The 21,443-nt window shown below is 37.7% G+C and overlaps 2 protein-coding genes across 3 annotated transcripts; one reads left to right on the top strand and one right to left on the bottom strand.

The window, feature by feature from the left end:
* The first annotated feature begins 1,457 nt into the window (after positions 1 to 1,457).
* Positions 1,458 to 5,613, top strand: psmg2 (proteasome (prosome, macropain) assembly chaperone 2). Its single transcript, XM_015019873.1, has 7 exons — positions 1,458 to 1,682; positions 2,507 to 2,678; positions 2,888 to 2,946; positions 3,462 to 3,580; positions 3,673 to 3,843; positions 4,664 to 4,784; positions 4,871 to 5,613. The coding sequence occupies exons 1-7, from the start codon at positions 1,626 to 1,628 to the stop codon at positions 4,952 to 4,954; spliced, it is 783 nt and encodes a 260-aa protein (XP_014875359.1). The 5' UTR covers positions 1,458 to 1,625; the 3' UTR covers positions 4,955 to 5,613.
* On the bottom strand, positions 5,535 to 19,831 carry ptpn2b (protein tyrosine phosphatase non-receptor type 2b). Of its 2 annotated transcripts, XR_001422515.1 has the most exons (11): positions 19,615 to 19,831; positions 17,587 to 17,677; positions 17,385 to 17,485; positions 15,293 to 15,391; positions 14,302 to 14,439; positions 13,034 to 13,243; positions 11,460 to 11,621; positions 10,887 to 11,095; positions 9,808 to 9,903; positions 9,187 to 9,346; positions 5,535 to 6,224 (listed from the first exon to the last, which is right to left on the bottom strand). XR_001422515.1 is itself a non-coding variant. In XM_015019872.1 (10 exons), the coding sequence occupies exons 1-10, from the start codon at positions 19,699 to 19,701 to the stop codon at positions 6,203 to 6,205; spliced, it is 1,215 nt and encodes a 404-aa protein (XP_014875358.1). In that variant the 5' UTR covers positions 19,702 to 19,830; the 3' UTR covers positions 5,535 to 6,202. The 2 variants fall into 2 exon arrangements, 1 of the variants encoding a protein (XP_014875358.1); XM_015019872.1 differs by lacking the exon at positions 9,187 to 9,346 and having other exon boundaries at positions 19,615 to 19,830.
* Between the last annotated feature and the right edge of the window lie 1,612 nt (positions 19,832 to 21,443).

The following is a 21,443-nucleotide window of genomic DNA, read 5'->3' as shown; positions in this document are numbered from 1 at the left end:
AAAAAAATTTTTTTTCCTGCGTGATAGCAATGCGCTTCCGTATATTTATGCTGGAATTCTTCAAAGTTCAAAATTTTCCTTCTGTGATCCATGAGATGTTGAACAGACCAAATGGCTTTTGCCATCCATTCTTCAAAATAAAAGGATTTTTTTCTTTATTAAGATGCATCTATTATTCCAAATAGGAGTGTTATGGGGGGACAGGTTATGCTTAAAGGTTAATTTCCAATATTGAAGGATTTGTTGGTGAAATTTGGAGAAGTTCAACTGGAAGTTTATTCATTTCAAAGTCACATTTTAAAAGGAATTCTACCCCACCAAAGTCTAAAAAGATTTTACCAGAGAGGCTAAACCAAAGGCTCTTGGAATGTTTCAGAAAGTTTTGTAACCATCGAAGTTTTAAGCAACTGTTTAGAAAAATTTAGAAAACAAAGGCATGTGTATCTATGTCATGGCCGACTTTGAGACCAACAGAGCGATATTTGTGCCCGTGAGGGCAAGTTAAAGTCAGAAATCCACTGTGCTGTGAGTGTGTGTGTGTGTGTGTGTCAGAGAGATCTTTTGAAAATAAATCCTATCCTTATGAGACACCCACCCTCGTTTTTTGCAATTTATGTCGCCATTTCAACTCCAAATCCCACTAAAAATAGTAGCTCCCTTCTCGGGATCAAGCTGAATGTTTTGATACCACTCTTTGTGGTGGTACAAGCTGCATTAAGGATGACGGAAGAAGAATAAATAAGTTTATTAAAGAAACGCCTTATTGGGTGTAGAACAATAGGTTCATTGTATAGGCAGACCCCAATAAATAAAATTTTATGAACTATTAGATCAGTCTTAGTTTGAATTTGTTCATGATGGAATGTTATGTGAATTATCAAATAATAAAATACTTAAATAATTCTTGAGAATTGTAAATAATTTATACTTTTAATTCTTTAACTGCAGTTAATCACAAATGTAATTAATTTCTCGTTTGTTTATTTATTTACTTACTTGTCTCATCAATAAATCTCGTGATTTGTTTAAATGTCATTCAAAGCACTACATATTGAATAAGTTATTTTTAAATTGGACTGTGGCACTTTTGGCCCTGGTCTCTAGATCCCGGAGGGACGGCAGGAGCTTCCTGTCTGTCCGGGTTTAATCGGCACATAATCTCCGCCTTCCCCAGGGATGCGGCGCTTCTCTCGCCGTTAGAAAAATAGTGCAGAGCCACCACTTGTTTTGTTGCCTATAAATTTGCCTGGACATAATGCAAACTCTAATTAAAAAAGGTATAAGTTGGTACTAAGCTTTCTCACAAAATTGGTTGAAATAATGTAAGAGAAAAGAAAATGAGTAAAGAAAAAAAAAACTTTACCACGTATTTTTTGTGTTGAGGAAATTATTATTATTTATTTTTTTTTTTTTTGCATTTCCTTCAGGCATTCACAAGCCTCCTTACTAACGTTTCTGTCATCAGTCATCGACAGACAGGCGTCCAAAAAGGTCCATAACACTAGCAGGCATGAAACTTGAAGTGAAACCTGCTGAGAAATTCTAGTTTTAACTCATCCAGCTTCATTTACACCATTTTTCTGCTTACCTGCCTGGTTCTGTGTGTTTTCCGACCAAAGAACACCATGTTTATTTCTTCGCAAGACTCCCCGGCTACCTTCCAAGGTTTTACCCTCGTCATGGTGAGTTTGACGGAGTTAATCTCCTGCATCAGCCTTTGTGTTTAAGCGGTGAAATTTAGCAAAAGGACAGCTTTCTCTCATGTTTTAACCTGTAAAATAACTTTATACAAATATAACCAAGTATGTATTATGATTCATTTTTGAAATTATTAGGACTACTAAAATGTTTTACCCAAAACTCCTCATATGATTTTCATCCGGATCTGATGGAATGTCGTATTATATCCATTTTAGCCAATAAAACGTATATACACTGCTCAAAAAAATAAAGGGAACACTCAAATAACACATCCTAGATCTGAATGAATGAAATATTCTCATTGAATAATTTGTTCTGTACAAAGTTGAATGTGCTGACAACAAAATCACACAAAAATCATCAATGGAAATCAAATTTATTAACCAGTGGAGGCCTGGATTTGGAGCCACACACAAAATTAAAGTGAAATGTTCCCTTTATTTTTTTGAGCAGTATATATTGATATATATATATATATATATATATATAGTGCGTTGTTTATCTGTATCTTTTGATTCCAATGTATAAAAAGGGTTAAGTGTTTAAATGAAAAATATGTGGAATGTGCCAATTTTTTTTCTGATTAATCGTCAAAATAATCGACCGATTAATCGATAAATAAAATAATTGCTAGGAAGAAGAGGTGAACATTTTCTTGAACTGCAAAGTTATAATGTGTTGGGTTTTTTTTTTTGTTTGTTTGTTTGTTTTCTCATGTCAGAATCAAGTGTGGAAATTCATAGTGGTAACGTATTACAGATAGCACTCATTGTTCCATATTTCTCTACCTTTGTTGCCTTGACAGCCTGCGGTCGCTGTCGGTAACGTGGGTCAGCTGGCCGTTGACCTCATTGTGTCCACCCTCAACATGAGAAGAGTGGGCTACTTCCATACAGACTGCCTGATCCCGATGGCCGGGAACAACCCCTACGCCAGCGGCAAAGCGGACGCCGAGGAGCTGCACACCCCTGCAGAAGGTGGCACCACATCTCAGTTACAGTTAATTTTTATTCCATGAGTGCAAATTCAGAAGTCACTTGTCATCGTCTCAAAATATGTTTGTCTTAAGAGAGTGTTAAAAAGTGTTACTTTTAATCTTTATCTTACTCTGGAGATGAGCAGAGAGGGGTTTGCAGTATAGGTAGTTTTCTGCATGGTATTAATCTGTCATCTGACTTTTATCCAGTTTACACAGCAGCTGAGCTGAAACTGGCGGTTCTTCAGATCAGAGCACCAATCATCCAGGTAAACATTCACCACTGTGTTTTATCTTTTATTTTCTAAACATTTTAATCATTTCCAATCACTCTTTTAAATAAATATATATTTATATTTGTGCTGTTCTCTTCATCACGTATCAGTCTAGCCTTTTGAACCCCTTTGGTAAGAAGCCGTATATTAACAGGATCGCAGAGTTCCAAGTATGTTAAAAACAAAAAAGAATAGGGGCTTATAAATTATTCTAACGTATTCAGTATTCTAACGAATATATAACGCTCAAGTGTTTTTGCCAAAATCCTGTTGATGGTGAAAAAATACATTTTTTTGAGGTTTTTACCCTAATATTAATGGGTCTTTATGTATATATTTTATGTTATGTACATTAACTTCAGATAATTATAACATCTAAATTGCCAAAAGCCCTACATTTATTTGCCTCGCATTCCTGTGATACGTCTAGCTGAACTTCTGACCATGTTTGTGTGACGTCTCTGTAAACGCCATCATGTTCACGGCTCCAAACCTTGTTTTAACTGCAGACGAGGTCTAAGAAGTTTCGTCAGCAGCTCAAGTCCTGGATCAAAGCCAGCGGTTTCTCCAGGACGGTGGTTCTGTCCAGCAGCCACGCCTACCAGAGGGACGACCAGCAGCTGCAGGGGTAAAAACATGCTCCCCAAAATCAATCATTTGATTTTTTTCTTTTTGCTTGTGTTATGAATGCTCATGTCTTGATGATTGTTGGCGTTAAAGCACTTCTTTGAGGTACCTCATGACGCCGTCTCTGCTGGCTGCGAGTGCGGATGCGCTGAAGGAGCTGGGCTGGAGGGAGATGGAGCGGATCCCGGCGTTTCCTGGAGTAGACGCAGAGCCGAGACTCTGCATCCCAGGAGGCGGCATCACCAAAGGCCTTTACACAGACGGGTACGGAGAGACGTGATCAGTTTCACACTCTTTCTAGTTGCAACCACAAGACCAGCAGAGAGAATACAAACAGATGGGTCTAAGGATTTCTAAAAAGTGCGACGTGCAGCTCCTTTTCCTCCACCTGTGTGTAATAAGCAAGATCCCAAGCATATGTAGCTCTGATCTGGAAATACTTCTGGTACAGAGCAACTATTGAGAAACATCATTAATTTTGCATGTGGTAGAAAGTGCTCAAAATCGATCTTATTGATCTACACGCCAAGGAAACAAACCCCTACACCACACTTCACCTTGATAAACATCATCCTTGTTGTTAAACATGGTGGTGGCAGCATCATGCTGGTGGCAGAAACAGTAAAACCTGTCGGTGCTCATAGCCTGATAGAGTTAAATACAAGGCAATGCTGAATGAAAACCTGCCAGAGCAACAGTGATTTAGAACAAAGAATACCGATTGTTCAGAATGGCCTAGTCAAGGTCTAGTCCTGAGTCCAATTTAGAATCTGTGCTTAAAACTATAACTGAAGTTGATTTTATTTGAGGGGATCTCTCGAAAGGAGGGGCAGGAGAAATGCATGCCACACTTATCAGATTTTTTCTACTTTAAATTCATGCTCTACTTTCTGTTGGTCGACCACATTAAACATGACAAAATGTAAAAAACAAAAAAGTAAAAGTAAATAAAATCATGAAGTGAATACTTTAGCAAGGCACTGCTGCCTCTCCTTTCAGTAAATGTAAAACCTTGCAGTCCTTTCACACGTTAAATGTCTGCGTTGGTGTCAAAATGACGCGTTGCCGCTGTGGATGTGCTCAGCTGTGCCGAGGATCTCCCGCTGGCGGTGCTGCTGCTCTTCTGCTCAGAGGGCGACAACATTCCTGATGCGTTCGCCCTCGTCAACCACCTCAACGACTGGCTCCATCTGCTGGACGGACAGGTCAGCCTAAAACTAGACTTTCTTCTAAGTCTGCAGGCATCGAACCAGCAACAAAGGTTTTGATTTATTTTATTTATTTCTTCCAGAGCGAAGAACCGAAGAGCAAGTGGAAGATCCCAACTTCCTGGAGTTTGCTGTTTGGCAGTGGCATCCCTCCTGCACTTTTCTAACTGAGGATATTATAGTTGTAAAAATGAGCTTAAATCTTTAAGTTTGCATGATTGTTCTCTTGATATTCCCTGCACCGTCATTTCCAGGAGATTTTTTAGCTCGAGCGCTCCTGCGTCCCTTCCAAGTGTTTTATCCAATAAAGTCTTATCGAATACCTGCGTGTTTATTTAAAGTGATAACGACCTGATTTCACTCCCTTTAAATCCACCCTGCTAACTGAAAGTGCTTGGCTCGGTGCCAGCGTGTGTTCCTGGCAGTCCAACCTCCGAGTAATTTGATCCGCTGTCGTAACAGAACAACTCTTATTCAACGGCCGGGCCGGCTGCCAAGTCCGCGGTTTTTGTCCGTCTGTTTGCATCATTGTATTGGACATTGTGTGAGCGGGCCTGGTTATGGGAAAGGAATGTTTTAAAAAGAGAAAACTGTAGTTTTTTTTTTTTTTTCTCACTCATACGCTTTGCTTTAAAATAAAAACGAGAAATGCAGACGTGTAGGTAGACAAAATACCAGTTTTATTTTGAGCTTACACTCTAAATAAACTTAAGACAACTTAATTTCAAAATGAGAACAAGTCATGAGTTTTCTGCAGCATTAAGATCTGTAACATAAGCTCTTTATTTTTCTCTTTACAAGCAAAAATATCTTTAATACACATCTTTAAAAAAACAAACGGCGTACTATGTACATCATTGTAATATCATGCCACTATTACTTGGGGGTGGAGGCAGTACTTCTCTTATACCAAACCCCATGTCACCTTTAAAAAGTTCAAGTAGATTTTTTTATAAAAAATAGAACCTCTTGTTTTCGCCTCTGAAAAAATGTTCTTTTTTTTTTCTTCTAAAAATACACATATGAACAGCATTACAAATTGGCAATGCATACCCCCTACGTTCAGTCTTATAAGAGAGGTCAGAATGTGAGGAAAACAAAAGTAAAACGCTGAAACGGCGGCGGAGGTGAGGTCTGAGGAGGGGGTTTAAAGCTCCTGTGTGAATGTCAAAGTGTCTGCTGTAAACAGTTCAGAGAGGATTTTGGGGGGAAAAAACGCCGAAGCTAAAGACATGAGTTCTGAGGTGAGTGTTGCTGAAAACATGGGACTTGGCCGGACTACAACCACGACAAACGTAAAAAAAGCAAAAAAAAAACAAAACAAAAAAGCACAGAGGTTTGGATGGAGGGGTGGAGAGCTGGAGTTCCCTGCCGAGGCTGGCTTCGCTGCCGGAGCCGAAGTCAGGTGGAGGTGGTTAGTAGTCGCTGGTTTTCACCCTGAAACACAAAGTGGAAAAGAAACTCAGACCGCTGAGACGTTTCGGAGGCTCGCCTTGAGTCACTTCAATCGTGTGAGACGTGCAGAGTCGGATTAATTAAAAGCAGAGTTTCACACTTTAAAACAGAAGCAAACCCACTCAGCACTGCAGGTTATCTGAGCATTTTCATCTTCGCAGTCTGGCAAACGCAAAGCAGCGCAAAATTGTGGAGGAAATGGACTCCTGGTTTAGTATTTTCAGTGAAGTGCGAGACGTTCGTGGGTCAGGATGATGTTTGTGACCTGCTGTAAACATCTGCTGTTTTTTCTTCTTCACAGAAAATAACAAAGCTGGATAATTTAATAATTAAGTGGCTTCTCTAAGGAAAACTGATTGCGCCACAATTTATTTAGAGGCATCAAAGTACGGACTTAAAGTTTTATCAATATATAAAATTATTTTTTTAGGGCCACAGCAATAATAACCCCAAACATACCCATGTGTAATATTCTTCAGGACACCAATGAAAGTGTGATTTGTGCCACTAAGCAGCAAACAATAATTGGATTTTATATTTTCAAATTTATCAAACGGAGGAGAAAAATAGCACAAAAAAAATTAATTGTAATTTTTTTTTTTTTGTTAAAATGATATCAAAATAAATAAATGCCCACATTTAGTAATGGGGCTAAAAACAAATACATGTCACACTGAAATGTGCATTTCTACATCTGGAAATAATACTTTTTATTCCACATTACTAAATAGCAAATAAGATGCAATAAGCTTTTTACTGTGCTATCATATATTCATTATTTAATTTATTGGGGACAAAACTGGTAACTGTGTGGACTTCACGTCCATACAGACAAGAAATTAAACGAGATTGAAATATGTTGCGTTCACTGACCAGAGCTAAGGTTTGAACTAGGTGCTGTGAACATGAAGTGTATTTAGGAAGAAAAAAAATTATAAATTTTGACTTGTGAATATTTACAAATGGTAAATAATGACCTGATCCTCATCCTAGTGTGGATATATTGCCTTTGGCAGCAATGGTGTCGACTTTCCGAGGCCCCCAAAGAGCTTAAAAACAAAAAAAGGTGATGGCAGCTTAAACAGTGATCACCTTTCAGGTAGTTATGCATATATTCAGAGACAGATGGGCGACATTTTCCTGAGAAAAACCGATTCTCTCCTGTCCAGGCTTAGTTAGCTTGTGCATGTGGAGCGGAATATTGCAGGGCAGCAAACGTTACAGGAACAAGAAAATCAGGAAATGGTATTGCTAATAACAGATAATCATTAGATTTCTGTTTGTGGAAAACTAACCAATAATAAGCTTTGAATCTTTTGAACCATTTTAACTTAACAGGTTTTGTTAAATTTCTTTGAATACAGTGTGCAAAAACCCTTTGGTGGGTAAAAAGATCTTTGTTCAAACTATGTGCTGTAGAGAATAAAGGCACAGTAAAAAGGTGTAATAATTCTTAAAGGTTTTAGAAAATTGAAGTTGGCGCACAAAAGGACGTAATCACAGATCCTTCCTCCCAGCAGCTGCTTGGCTTTATAACCATCACTGCCCTCAAATCTGCCAACATTTTTACATTCAATCTGTTATTTGCCTAACTTTTCCATTTATTGTAGATTTTTCTATAAACACAAATGTACATATTGTACTCTCTTCCATCAGTTGTCCTATATAGTTTCACATTTTATTTGAAATGTGAAAAAGAATCACAATTTTTTTTCTGATGCTGTAAACTTTCCTCCACTGTAATCTCCATATTCTTACTTTCTGTTTGCATACTTCTACATTTGTATGAACCTGCATGTTTTGAGCTGCCCGTCACTTTGCTGCTGGAAAATCTGGATTTCCCAGTTGAGAGAACATAAAGCTCATTTCTACCATATTCTAATCTGAATTATTTGGAGTCTTGGATGGTCCTGGACTTGTTGTGCCTCTGAACTGATCACGGATGAGCAGAAGGCAAAAACAAAAGATTCAAATGGTTGCCATCTGAAGCCATGGGAAGAAAACCAGAGGGGTTTTGTTCAGCAACAAATGTTAGTCATTTTTCTTCTCTGAACCTTTCCAATTTTAGTCAAATTGTACCCAACTGAAAAATGAGTCGTCTCATACTTTCTACAACCTGCTCAGAGTCAACTGTAAGGAAAATGTGACTCCAATAAAGAATATTTACTAGTAGGAGGTAATTTATGAGTTATTTTGTACAAGTGAACTGGTCCAAACTTGGAAAAGAACTCGTAAATGAGAATAAAAGTAGTAATGAAATGTACATCAATAATAAAACTCAAATTTAAGCATTTTTGTGTCTTTATAATTTACGAAAGCACACTACTACAGCAACAACTAAACTCCTATGCTGTTGTTTACTGACATGAATACAAAAAGGAAATGGAAAGTGATGTGTCAATGCAAACGTGTATAAATAGGCACTTTGTTTTGACTCAGAACAAAGTATACAAAGAAGCTTCAAGTTTTTCCTACCAATCTGAAAATAGTCAAATAAAAATCGCACATTCAGAAAAGCATCTGACAGTTTAAGCGAAACATGCTGAGACTCAAGAAACTATAACTGAATGTTAGAAGCAGCAGCAGCAAAAAAAAAAAGTGATTTCTTCAGAAATTACCTCCTCCTTTTTTTTTTATTTTTACTGAACTTCATTGTGGATTCTGTCAGCCACAGCAGTAAATTTGTACTTTCACATAAATTACCATAAATTAATTCTGCTTAAAAAACAAACAACAAACAAACAAACAGCTATGCCAAATGTTCCTCTGTTCAACACACATTTGTATCTCGCTTTGGTTTAGTTCAGCCTGACATTTCAGTTTTCGCAGAGCATTAACCACAAGTGAACACAAATATACACACACCATGCTGAATAGCAGCCACAACTCCAAACCACACAGCCACACCCCCCTCTTACTCCCCCCCCCACACACACAAACACACCTCCAGGTACAAAAGTGGCTGATCGTTTTCACAAGTTGTGGATAAAGTTCCTCCTCTAAATGTTCTCCTCGTGGTTGTTTCTGTCTCAGAGGGGAGTAAAGACAGGCTGCCCCCCACCGGACAGGAAATGTCTTGTCATGTGCAGCAAATACACCCCAAACTGTCCAGGAAAACCACAACAGGAGAGTGAGACCTGATCAGAAACGATTGCACTTTCACGCTGCTCTTACTGGAACACCGCTGACATATCACACAACAAAGGGAGGCTTCTCAGAAGTGACTTCGACGCTGTGCTGTCATCAGAGTAAAGTGCTCCATCAGGTCTAACTGTAAGTCTTTCTAGGACAACAACACTGAGCCGCCAGTAAACTGAAGAAATCTCATCAGGACTCTTTCTTCAAAAAAAAAAAAAAAATATAAAAAAAAAAAAAAAAAATAAATCTACACAATAAAAGATTTTGCAGAAATGCAGATTTTATGCATCAGCCTTCTTTCAAAAGACAGAAAGAAGGCTGGATCTCACTGTCTTATTGCCCACATACAATCATTTGAAATTGCACAAGGTTGTGAAGAAAAATGCAAGAGAAACACAAAGTGGTTTGAACCTCAAGATTTAATCACCTTTTCCTCTTCCGGTCCGAGTCGGTTGACCTGGACTTGCCTTGGGGTGTTTTGGTGTTGACAGATTTGGAGATGTTATCTTCTCTGCGTCGTTTACTGAGTAAATAAAAAAAAAGATGAAAATTGGTTTAGTGACATCTTTCTAATCACTTTTATGCACAGAATACAGCAGATGAAATTCACTGCCTTCCTAGATGGATCTTTTTTTGTTTTGTTTTGTTTTTATTACCTGAAAGAGTCATGTCTGAATACCCTGGAAATTTGCAAGTATGTTTTACATAATTGATGCCATTTTTGCTCATTTATACTTCCAGAATTTTCTTTTAAATTATCCATGATTAGGTAAAGTAAAAAAAATGGATAAATCTGTTGAATAAGAATGTGAAATGTTCTTTTATTCAATAGAGAGGTTACAGTTGGAGATAGTTTTATCTTGAAGGATTGATTGGTGTGTCTTTTGTCTAAAAAACAAACAAACAAACAAAAAACGCAGTAGCAAAAAACACCAAAATCCAATAATCCATTTTTCTTATTGGACCTCAATCGCAGCATTGTGCACTGGTTGATTAGCACTTCTTGACGACTCATTCTCCAGACAAAGCCTTTGACGAGAAGCCTAATGAATTTCTCCAAATTTGGTTGTGATAAATGTTTTTGAATTCTGCAAACTTAGTGTTTAGCTGCACCAGATTTTTTTTTTTTTTTCCCCCCCCATTCTGAATCTGAAGTGAGGAACGTCCCTCGCGGCTTCCAGTGAACAAAACCCGTTACACCTAATCCAGGTGAAAAACGAGACCGTGGGAGCTGAGAGCTGAGTGAAAGTCCAAATCTCGACTCAGGACCGTGAAGGAGGCACTTCCCCCGCCCCCCCCCCCTCCACCCCATTCTATGGTAGCATCTTAGTGTTTTTAATAAATAGATATTAGAGATTTGACATTAGCTTAACTCTTGTCCAATGGGAAGATAAAGTTAAACTTTTGGTCTACTTTTTCATAAATTATGAGACACGTTTATTTCCATTGAGATATTTGAACATAGTTTATTAGTGCTAAATGAAACTGCATATGTATGATACTGACTGTGTTGTGCTGCCATCCAGCTCCTGTTCCTTGCAGGAAGACTGTGTAGGAACTCTGCTGTCCTGCCTGTAGTCCTCCGCCTCCTCCTGCTGGCCTCCTCTCTGGGTCCCGTTGTGTCGCTCCGGTGGACACCGGGCCTGAGGCTCGGAGGGTGGCGGAGACTCCGAGGACGGCTCCTGAGCTTCCTCAGACAACACACGCCATTGGTTCTACCGGCGAAGAAATGCAGAAGAGAGGAAGTCAATAAATGTCAAAGAGTTGGCCTGGATGAATCCAGGTGACAAAATACGACACTTATTGTTGATAATTTGTGTGTTGCCTAGAAGAAGGCTGGTCCCTATTTGCTTAGCTAAATTCAGGAAGCAGCCTTTCCATTTTTTTTTTTTTTTTTTTTGCCCAGGCAATGTATTTATACTTCCAACTAAAAATTCACTGATAAGAAACTATCTGCTTACTGAACTGCAAATCAGAACAATATATCTCAAATATTACATATAATTAAAATGGATAATAAAAACAAACACCTGAAAATGAAACGAAACATAAGTTGGGGTGTATGAGTATTAGTCGTACCTGCACAGAAGAGTCGCCCATGATGAACTTTGCTCCTTCGAGGACAGCCATGTAGGAGAAGCGCAGCTGTTCGGGAGTCTGGATCAGACCCATGCGGTACTTCCTCATCTTCAGCAGGATGTTTTTGATGTCCACTGACAACGGATCTTTCCGTTTGTCCATCTAGAAGAAAAAGCAACACAGCTCGGCTCAGTTGTTAAGGAGGAACTTTCTCTGGTGACTTCCTGACCTTCTGTGTTCTGCATTGTTTAAACAGGAACTCTCATGTGAATGTGGATTTCTCGCTTGGCGATAGCAACTAAAATAGTGCGAGCGCCTCCCAACAAAGTGAGTTTATAATTCCCTGTGGAGGAAGACTGACGCTGGCAGCCTAACTATTAAAATCAAACTTGTTTACTTTTCTTACAACAAGAGATTTGATAAAGAACCACTCAGAAAGAAAAACCTTATGAAGACCGAGGAGCAGAGCAGACAGGTGAGGGATAAAGTTGCAGAGACGCTAAAATCGAGTTCAGGTTAGAAAACAATGCCGCAAACTTTTAGAGACCTCATTAAGGGCGATTCAATCCGTCATCTGAAAATGGAAAGAGAAAAGTAAAACTGCAAACCAACCAAGTTGGGGCCGTCCACCTGAATTAACAGGCTGGGCAAAGAGAGCATTAATGAGAAAGGTAATCAAGAGGTACCTGGAGGCATTTTATAAAATGTAATGAATGACAAATTCAATCTGTAGCTGTGCAAAGCTAAGATAGGTAGCGATATTTGAAGCAAAAGCCGGGCTTACAAGTATCTAGTGTGCAAATGTGAAGAACAATTTGAAGAATGCGCAGTGTGAGCAATTTTTAATTTTTCTCTAATGTTTTTGTGTTACTCTATCACATAAAACCTCAATTAAATAAGCTCAAGTAATGTAGCTAAATGGGAAAAAGTTCAAAAGATATGAATGGTTCATCAAAGCACACGGTCACATTTTATTTAACTAGATATGAAGAAGGTTAGATGTTTTAAGGCAGCTGCAATACAAGCTCATACTGCAGGTTGAATAAGAGTAGTGTAACTGAGTTTCCAGCAGTCCATTCCCATATTTCATGGCATGATTTTTTTTCCAAGTGTGTGACCAAGTGTTCAGCAGAGGCAGCCGCGATTTCAGATTGGATACGCAGATTACAAAACAATCTCTTTGTCCCGTTTTGAAAGAATGGGGAAAGATGTACTCAAATATTGACACCTAAAGGAAAAACTCTAAACATCGACCTTGTTTTATTATAGAAACTTTCATGTAAAATATGACTAAGTTTATCAGAAAGTTTCATAAGCAAGCTGGGCGTCTGCTGTGGGTTAAAACTTACTACATTAAGGTAAATGCATGGATTTCCAACTGAATATTTATTAGAAAAGCAAAAAATGTTATTTTCCTGGCAGTTTGCAAGCATGCAAGACAAAGTGTGCAGACACAGCAACACATTATAGGAAGGACTGCTGCTGGTTGATGTGGGAGGGCAAATTAAAAAAAAACATTTATTCCCTCAGAGGACATACAGACTAAAGGGGAAATAAAAAGCAAATGCACTTACAAGAACAAGGCATGTGTCTACTAATGAGAATGTCCCGGAGCGTCCAATTCCAGCACTGCAGTGCACCACTGCCGGTCCATGGTCCATCCCCAACGCTCCAGATTCCCGCACTTTAAAGAGGAAGTTCAGGAAGGATGCCGGGGATTCAGGGACACCGAAATCAGGCCACGTGGTGTAGTGAAAGTGATGGATCTCTCTCTTCTCGCCCGTCTGCGAAAGGAAGACAAACGTATCTAAAGTTAGGAGCAGGGAAATTACAACCCGCTGTTTGTTTTCACTGATTCTGAGGTGTTGAATTCTGTCAGCATGTGTGAGGTTATATGAGGTTCAGTGAAGAGTGTTAAATAGCTGAAAAAAAAAAAAGTGCAACGAGTTTCAGTTTCAGTTCATTAACAAAATCGACATCTGGTGGACAAAGAAGGTGAATGAGAGTTAAAAGAAAGCGTTATGTGCTTTTAATCTGTCACCAGTTGGGACGTATAAAGTTTTTCTTTCTTATTTTTTTCTATTTTTAAGATATGTGAAGCTAAATAAGGGAGAAAACATGTCGGCGCACATGTCAATGCAGATGTATGTGTTGAAATAGTCTAGTCAAAGTCCACACCTAAATCCAACTGAGCATCTGAGGAAATGCTTAAACATTGCTGCTTCCAACCAATCTGTCCAAGTTTGATTTATTCTGAAAAGAAAGATGGTGGAAAATTTCCATATCGAGATGTACAAAGTTAGTAGAGCCAAACCCCAAAAGACGTGCAGCTGGAACTGCAGAAAAACACGGTTTCACAAAATACTGCATCGCTTTCAAGATTCTTATGCTTAAAAATGTGAAAACCATGCAGCATTTATCTCCTATCTCGCAACACTTTGCGTTGCTCAGTAAAATCTTAATTAAATACTTTGAAGCTTGCATTAGCTTCAATGTGACGCTATGTTAAACAAATTCAAGGAGTACCAATAGTTGAGGCTACGGTAGAAGTTCACCTTCACATAAAATCCCTACTAAATACACTGAAGTTAGTTGTTGTAATGGAACAAACTGGAAACGTTTCGAGGCAATGGCACCTCAAACAAATGTCAGATTGAATATTAAATGCTCCAAAGTTACAAAGCATGTTGTGTTTAAACCACTTAGATATTCAAGTTAAAATCATGAAACTGCAATCACAGCAATGCATCACTTCTGAAAATGTTTAGAAAACACAGTGTGTCTTTATATTATCTGGATTACTTAAAATTAAAGATATGTGCTAAATAAAGCAGCAGCCTACATTAATATTCTGCAGCTGCAGTACTCTGGTGGTGTAGTAAGATTTGGTGTCTTCTGACAACAGTGTGACCATAAAGCGCGTGTCCCTGAAGGTCATCTCTCTCTCCTCTGCCGTCGGCCAGTACTGGGCACACTTTTCCTGTTGCAGAAAGAAAAGGTAAAAATAATAGAGACGTAGGTTGGACACTGTCCAAATAATACAAACATCTGACTAAGCAGGAGGAGACAACAGACGTTAAATCTACCCAATTGCAATAAAATTACTAGCTATAAACATAGTGGTCTGAACAAGAGCAATCATTTGATCATTTTCTCAGGAAACGAAAACAGAGCTTGTGTCTTTAATCAGACACATAAGAACACGAAACTTGATTACATTAATTACATTATTCAAAAAAAAAAGAGCTTGTTGATGAAAAACCACAGAAAACAGGCAGAAGAGCTTTTTTGCATTCATACTATTTGTGCACTAGGTGCTCTTTATCTTCCATTTCCAAGAAACAGTGAATCTCATGACAAAGCGAGATCCCATCCAGCTGCTTTACTCAGAAAGCGAGGTCACAGCTGTGCAGCCTGTGAGAGGTTTATTTGAGTATTTAATCTGCACAACGCGGGATCATGGAGTTACAGGGCTAAGAGGTTGGCTTTCATCACAAACACACTACGTCTTTCTGTGGTCGTTTAAACAATAATCTGCTGATAAAGTGTATTCATAAAAACACGATTTCTGAGCTTTTATTACTAAAAGAATCCATACTTCCCAAAACTAAATTCTGGGCCACTTTAAAGCAGACATATAAGTGATGGATGGATGGCTGTCAAGTAGCAGAAAAGCACTTTAATGGATGCTGTGGGTCAGTAACTCACTGCGTAAAACTAATCATTCACTGGTAATGGTGCAACCACTCGTGCTGTGGTCTGTTTAGCATTTCAGCACATATCCGAGTGTCAACGGGTGTTGAATACTTTTTCCCCCCCCATCCAGTACTCACTGATCCTTTTTCTATGACCCTGTTGAGCATGATGACCGCCTTCGTCTTCTGCTCCCAGATCATGAGCCAAAAGTGGCCGCAAGTGTTCTTGAGGGGGCCCTGTGGACAAAACAAACAGCACAGTTGCATGCAATGTTTCTCCAATAAGCAACGCCATTAACTTCTCTAGTTGGCTGCTTAACATGTAGCAGCAGTGTTTTAACTTTAAGAGCCTTTTTGGGGGGGAGGGCACATCTGTTTCCACTGCATTTACAAGGATAAAAATAGATTACCTTTGTAGAAGTTTAACCAAAATGCAGCCACTTTTTGAATTACCCCGAGTCTTCAGTTGGCTCAGGCTGGATAAGCATTATAATTTAGTCGTCCCGATTTAAACTCAGACATAAAAGTGTTATGCTTTTGGTAAATTTAACTGGAATAGACTTTTCCTCACTTTTTAAAATGACCGAATTTACCGTAGTAAACCCTCCAGTCAATGTAACATTTCAGGATTTCAAACTGCGTGGGGGAATGTTTTACAGCCCCCCTGCATGTAATTTGCATAAACAGCACTGCAGTCAAATTTCACACAACAACTTAATGAAGATTAAGGGTTCCAGGCAATTAGGCTTTGCTGGAAAAAGGTTCAGAGTAGCACAATTGAAGCATGTCTTCGGCTTACAATGCAAAAACATGGTTACCTAAAAGACCACAATAGCTGAATGTTGTGGAGTGGTTGAGCCTAATAATGAATATTTTCATCTTTATAAAAATACATAGTTATCTTTCAAAATATTTTCTTCTGGGAAAAAGTATTAAAGCAAGCATATTTTTTCCACAGCAGCAGGAAAAAAAGATAAGGATCCAAAAAAACCACCTAGAAAATAATTACTGTGCCTTTTTCTATTCATACATTGAACTCCCTTTTACAGCAAATGCACAGTGCTTAATATCTATACGTTTCTCATCTCAGGTCTAACACATTTTCCCCAAACCACAGATGACTCATCTCAGAAGAACGCACAAATGTTGAAAACAGCATAAAGAGAGAGAAAAAAAAAAAGCCACCAAACTGTGTCGACCTACCCGACATATTACATGAAGCCCCGAATAGATTTCACATTGATGTGGTATCTGAGGGACTACTCATTAATTAAAGATGACTTAGAAAGGAAGAAATCCACAATAGCTGGCAGAAACATGAGGTCTTTCAAAGCTGGAGCTAAAAAAAGAAGGAGCTTTGTCTCCTTTTACTACGGTCATCAAGCTACAACTGCAGAGTAATTTTAAATGAATAAGTGAGATGCAATAATCAGTCTTTTCATGGCATATTATGATTCCTGCTCTTCTTTACAGGTTATAGCCTGGAACGCAACATAATATGAAGATTTACAAGATCACTTTTCTTGATGCATCGAAGATAGTTTATGTGCTTAACAACTTGTGGTAGATTTTAGTTTTAATGCATTTAGGAAAAACAAAGATAAATAAATGAAAACGATTTTCTAGGTGTTTGACCTGCCAATCACCAAACAGAGCCAAGCAATGGAAAACCTGCATGTCTCTGGCTGACTGCTTTGTTTACAAATGCAATAAATCAGTGAATCTAAAAACATCAGGGAGAATATAATTATTTTTGATAAAATGCCAAGAATTTATACAATTATGCTTTTTAAATGTTTAACCCAAGTATTGATAGTAGGGACATAATGTATTTGAATAAGAAAAATGTTTTTATTCGTATTGCTTAAAAATTACAAATGAAAACTTTGCTATTGTTTTACTATGCTGTAATTATTTTTCCGTAATCACAGCATAGTGGCGAAAATCAACTATAGTAATGCATGCTTATGTAATTTCAGGAAATAGCCTAATCCTAACCCTAACCCAAAGAAAATCAAGGAAATACCAGAGCCCAAACACGTTAAAAGATTCTGTGGTAAAAGTCTTCTTATATTTTATTCTTTGAATAAAACTACTTAAAAAGTCAACAAATTAACAGTGAGGGTCGTTGTAAATAGGTCTACAAATAAAACAGACATAAATTGGTTCTTTGAACACCACACTGACTTTTTTTGTTCTTTGCTTGATTATTCCCACTGCTTTTACTTGCCTGTGTTAAAATGTAACTTCTCTGGGCGTCTTCCATCACCACCAGACTGGCGTTGATGTAGTCGTTTTCTGCGTTCTCCAGCTTGACCCGACTGTGATCGACTGCAGGGAGGAAAGGAAGCGGAAGGGAAATATTTTACAACTGGTTGTAAATTGACAGGCTTTGTAACAGATTAGAACAGGAAATGCAAATGTTTACCCACATGGACTGACATCTCTGTATCTGTTTCGGTTGCGATTTTCTGGATACTTTGCCACTTTGTAAGAGCACTCGTGGGATTGATTCCTGATTTCCTAGAAAGCAGATCAAAAGTTTAAAACCGAGGGATGCAAATAATGGATCATAATTTACCTCGTCAATGGGAGTTTTATCCCACTATTATGATAAATAACTTTATTTTTCTAGTTGTCAGAGATAAAACAAAAAAAGATGATCATTTGCTTTTTTTAAAATGTCATAGCAGCATAGCAGGGGCATAAAGTCAAAGTTGAATCCGTTTTTTTTAACCACACCAACCATTCAGTCTCTTTGTTTATGTTTAGCACTTTAATTCCAAAAAATAATCAATTTTCATTTCTAGCCTAAACAAAGTCTGCTGTCCCTCAAAGAACTGGAAAAGGTTTGTAATCTTAATTTAGTTTTCACAATAGAATGAAAATGAAAGTAAGCTGAATGCCTTTTTTCCATGGAACAATTTTGTTTCATGTTGAGTTTAAATGAGAAAAAAACAGGAATATTGCTAGAAAGATATTAATAAATCAATTAGTTATTTTACTTGGGAAAAGGGTAGAACATTTGCTGAATGGTCATGACAAGATCATAACATTAAACCTTCATAATGCTTTTTTAAATGAAATTGTGTGGATATATTATCTTAAGTGTTGCTACCTATTGCTATAGTCAACTCTGCACATTTAATTTTTAAGTCACTAATCTTTAATGTTTTTTGTTTTGTTTTTTTTGTCATTGATGGGATGAGTCATGGTTAATTGTTCTAATTTTTCCCCTCCGAAGCTGGGCTGCTACATTTTCCTATACATAGGTCACACAACTGTTCAACAAAGTTCACAGATTGTTGTGTAAACACAGTTTGATGACTTGACATAATCAGCTGGACTTCCTTATGCAGACAAACTTTTCAACAACTGGTTTTCTCAACTTATTTTGACTAGGCAGCTTGCAAATAATGTATTTTACCACTTGAATTGGTTTTCCAGAAAGAAAAAATATAACTTGGTGATAAAAACCTAAAACCTCAGGGGGATTGGTGAGGACGTTGTTACTGACAGAAATGATTTGGTCACTCCGTTCATCAAGGGATTTGTCAGCTACCACTTCCTACCCCAGACTCTTCTCATGTGTTGCTCCATGTTAGTTGATAGACCTGCCAACAGACCAGTGGTGTGCCGGTGTATCTTCAAGACAGAACATCTCCTACCCTGGCCTCGTACTAATGCTTTTACAGTATTGTACATATATTCCACCACTGAGGGACAAATAAAGGATTATTGTGCTATCCTATAATCAGGATTAAACTGCAATAAAATTACTTAGACCTTAACGTGACTACCCATTTGGACTGTGTTGTGGTGAGTTTCAGTAAGATAAATCGAACTTGGACAAACTCAGATTCTAGATAACTGGATAAACATTAGACTTTTTTGACCTGCAGACTGCCTTTGTTGTGAAAGGCAGTGCAAGTAAACTAAACTGAAAGTTAACCTTTTTTAACCCTGAACAATCTGACAAACAAAACACAACTTTTAATCTTTTCGTTTTCAGGTTATATTTTTTTAAGTACGGTGATTATTAACCATGATCAATGTAAATAATCTACTAGTCAACGTTGACTGTAAACAAAACAGGAGATGGATTACAATAAAGCGGAGGATCTCGTAATAAAGATCCAACGATAGAGCTACACACACGAAATCATAAGGTTGACCGTGTATATTAGAGGTTAAGGAGAAAACTTTATGCAGTTAATTACAAAGAGCTAAACCCCTTACGCTGAGTTTAGTCTTCGTGTCAAAAGATTAAGTTGATGTTACGGCGTCATGTGAGAGTTACTTTATCAGCTTGCATCAGAAAGGAGTCACAAATGAGACCAAACAAAAAATGAAAACATTGACTACAGCGTCAGAGTCGGTGTATGCAGTCAAATAAAATGCGCGCTCTCCGTACAAACCGAATTAGCTCAGACCTAGCTAGCACATGCTAACACACTTACTGAGTAAAGCTTCTGCCACCGGCCTTTGGAGTCCAGGTCTTCAAACTCCTGGTCCATTTTCACGGTGGCAGCGCCTGTCTGTTCCATCCAAAGCTGGTTTAATTTCAAATTTTAACTATCTACCTCATAACGTTCTCCGAGTAAGACGAGTTTTTAACCTGAGACTTAAGTCTCTCTGCGTTAGCTTCGGCTCCTGTGCCGACTGTTTGTCCGTTATGTGGTGCAGTTGTCATTCGGGACTAGCCCCATGCGCATGCGCCACTAAAAGGGTCTATCTTGCTGTCAAACAGGTAGTTGGAATTACGTTTCATTTCCGGGATTCGACTCATTTGGTACCGTTCCCAACAACAGCCAGTTCTTTCGATTCTCCCGTTTTAATAGTTAATTTTATAGATGTTGTTTTATATCTATCTCAGTGTAAGTGTACAAATAACTTCTCTTATAGTAGGGTGTTGTGATGTTAAAAAAAAATATATATAAAATATTATCTGAATGTATTTTTTACCTTCAGTATGGCTTATCTTATAGAGTTTAACTAAAACACAAACATTAAAAAAAGAGAAAAGGTGCAATAATCATTGCAAAAGTTGTTGAAGTAATTTTGAAAAGATCTATCTCATTTTAAGTTGGAAATGGTTGGTAATGCCCACTATCTAGTCCAGGTCTAGTCAGTAGTCATCTTCAAAATCCCGTTCTAAAACGGATTTTGTTTGTTTGTTTGTTTGTCTCTAACAAAATCATTCTTATGGAGTTTTGGATGTTTGCCAAGAGTCATTTTTATGCTTAAGGAAAATGTCTCTTTCTCTTAAGCTTTCTATCACAGAGACCTGAAGGTCTGCATCAAAACTGACAGTTTTAAGGTTGTGGTCAGCTATTAACATATTTTAATAACTCCTAACAGTTCTTATGAAACAGAAACCTAGATTAATAAGTTTCTGTTTCAGATACATAGCTCTGAAAACTGAAAGAACAGACAAATTAAGGGAAATATGTTGTGTTAAACTTACAAAATACGTAAAAAAACAACTTTTTGTTTTGGTTTTTTGCCATTAGTAGCACTAGATTTGAATAACATAGCCCACTTGTGGATTATATCGTTTTCACTGGAATTGGTATTTTTAAACTTTTTGAAACCTCTTAAAATTCCTCACCAGACTCATGAGCTGCTACAATATTCTGTCTGAAGGCCTCAGATAGCTTTTTTACTCACACTATGGTTTTTTGTTCTGACTTCATGTGTCAGCACTGTAATCCTAATGTCTGAGGTTTAAAGAGGGAAAACTTTCTTTTAAAAAACATGACAAATGAGTAACTTAATGTTCTAATCATAGGAATCAAAAGTTAATAGCCTATATGCACTTATAATCAGTTTAAATTGAAATACATGTGAGGTTGTCCTAATTTATTCCTCAGCCATTTTTTTAATTCATCAAGATTTTCCTTGGTTTCTTGATCTAAGAATATACATCAAACACAAAACCTAACTGCCTTCCATTAGATAAACCATTATATTTCATTTTAAACACTTTTGGAGATTTATATTGTTTATTCATAGCTGTGATTACTTTTAGAACAGGTTAAGGGTCACATTAGGATGAATCCTAAATAAGAAGTGAAACATAGGCTTCATGGGCCACTAGGAGGCTTTGTCACCACAAGATAAACATCAGCAAGAGTCAAGCCAAAGACTATTAGTAGGAAAACCTTATCCGCTTTAGCAAATTGTCTCACAAATAAAAGCGCACAATTTGATTTAGTTTATAGATTCTTTGCAGATGCGTCTAAAATGCATTTTTATTGATCAGTTATTAACACATTTACACACACCA

This window comes from Poecilia latipinna, unplaced genomic scaffold (assembly GCF_001443285.1).
Source record: "Poecilia latipinna isolate Pla-1442-1.1 unplaced genomic scaffold, P_latipinna-1.0 Scaffold2492, whole genome shotgun sequence".
Taxonomy (NCBI): Eukaryota; Metazoa; Chordata; class Actinopteri; order Cyprinodontiformes; family Poeciliidae; genus Poecilia; species Poecilia latipinna.
Note: the sequence above shows the minus strand (reverse complement) of the source record. Positions and strands in the feature narration are given on the sequence as shown.

What these genes read in the sequence shown, in the direction of transcription:
- ptpn2b (XM_015019872.1), bottom strand. Translation starts at nt 19,701, where the DNA reads ATGGAACAGACAGGCGCTGCCACCGTGAAAATGGACCAGGAGTTTGAA. An exon ending in ATACAGAGATGTCAGTCCAT is followed by an intron (nt 17,486 to 17,586) that starts GTGGGTAAACAT and finishes TCCTCCCTGCAG; the next exon opens with TCGATCACAGTCGGGTCAAG. An exon ending in GAAGTTACATTTTAACACAG is followed by an intron (nt 15,392 to 17,384) that starts GCAAGTAAAAGC and finishes TTTTGTCCACAG; the next exon opens with GGCCCCCTCAAGAACACTTG.
- psmg2 (XM_015019873.1), top strand. Translation starts at nt 1,626, where the DNA reads ATGTTTATTTCTTCGCAAGACTCCCCGGCTACCTTCCAAGGTTTTACC. An exon ending in GCTGCACACCCCTGCAGAAG is followed by an intron (nt 2,679 to 2,887) that starts GTGGCACCACAT and finishes ACTTTTATCCAG; the next exon opens with TTTACACAGCAGCTGAGCTG. An exon ending in TCAGAGCACCAATCATCCAG is followed by an intron (nt 2,947 to 3,461) that starts GTAAACATTCAC and finishes TTTTAACTGCAG; the next exon opens with ACGAGGTCTAAGAAGTTTCG.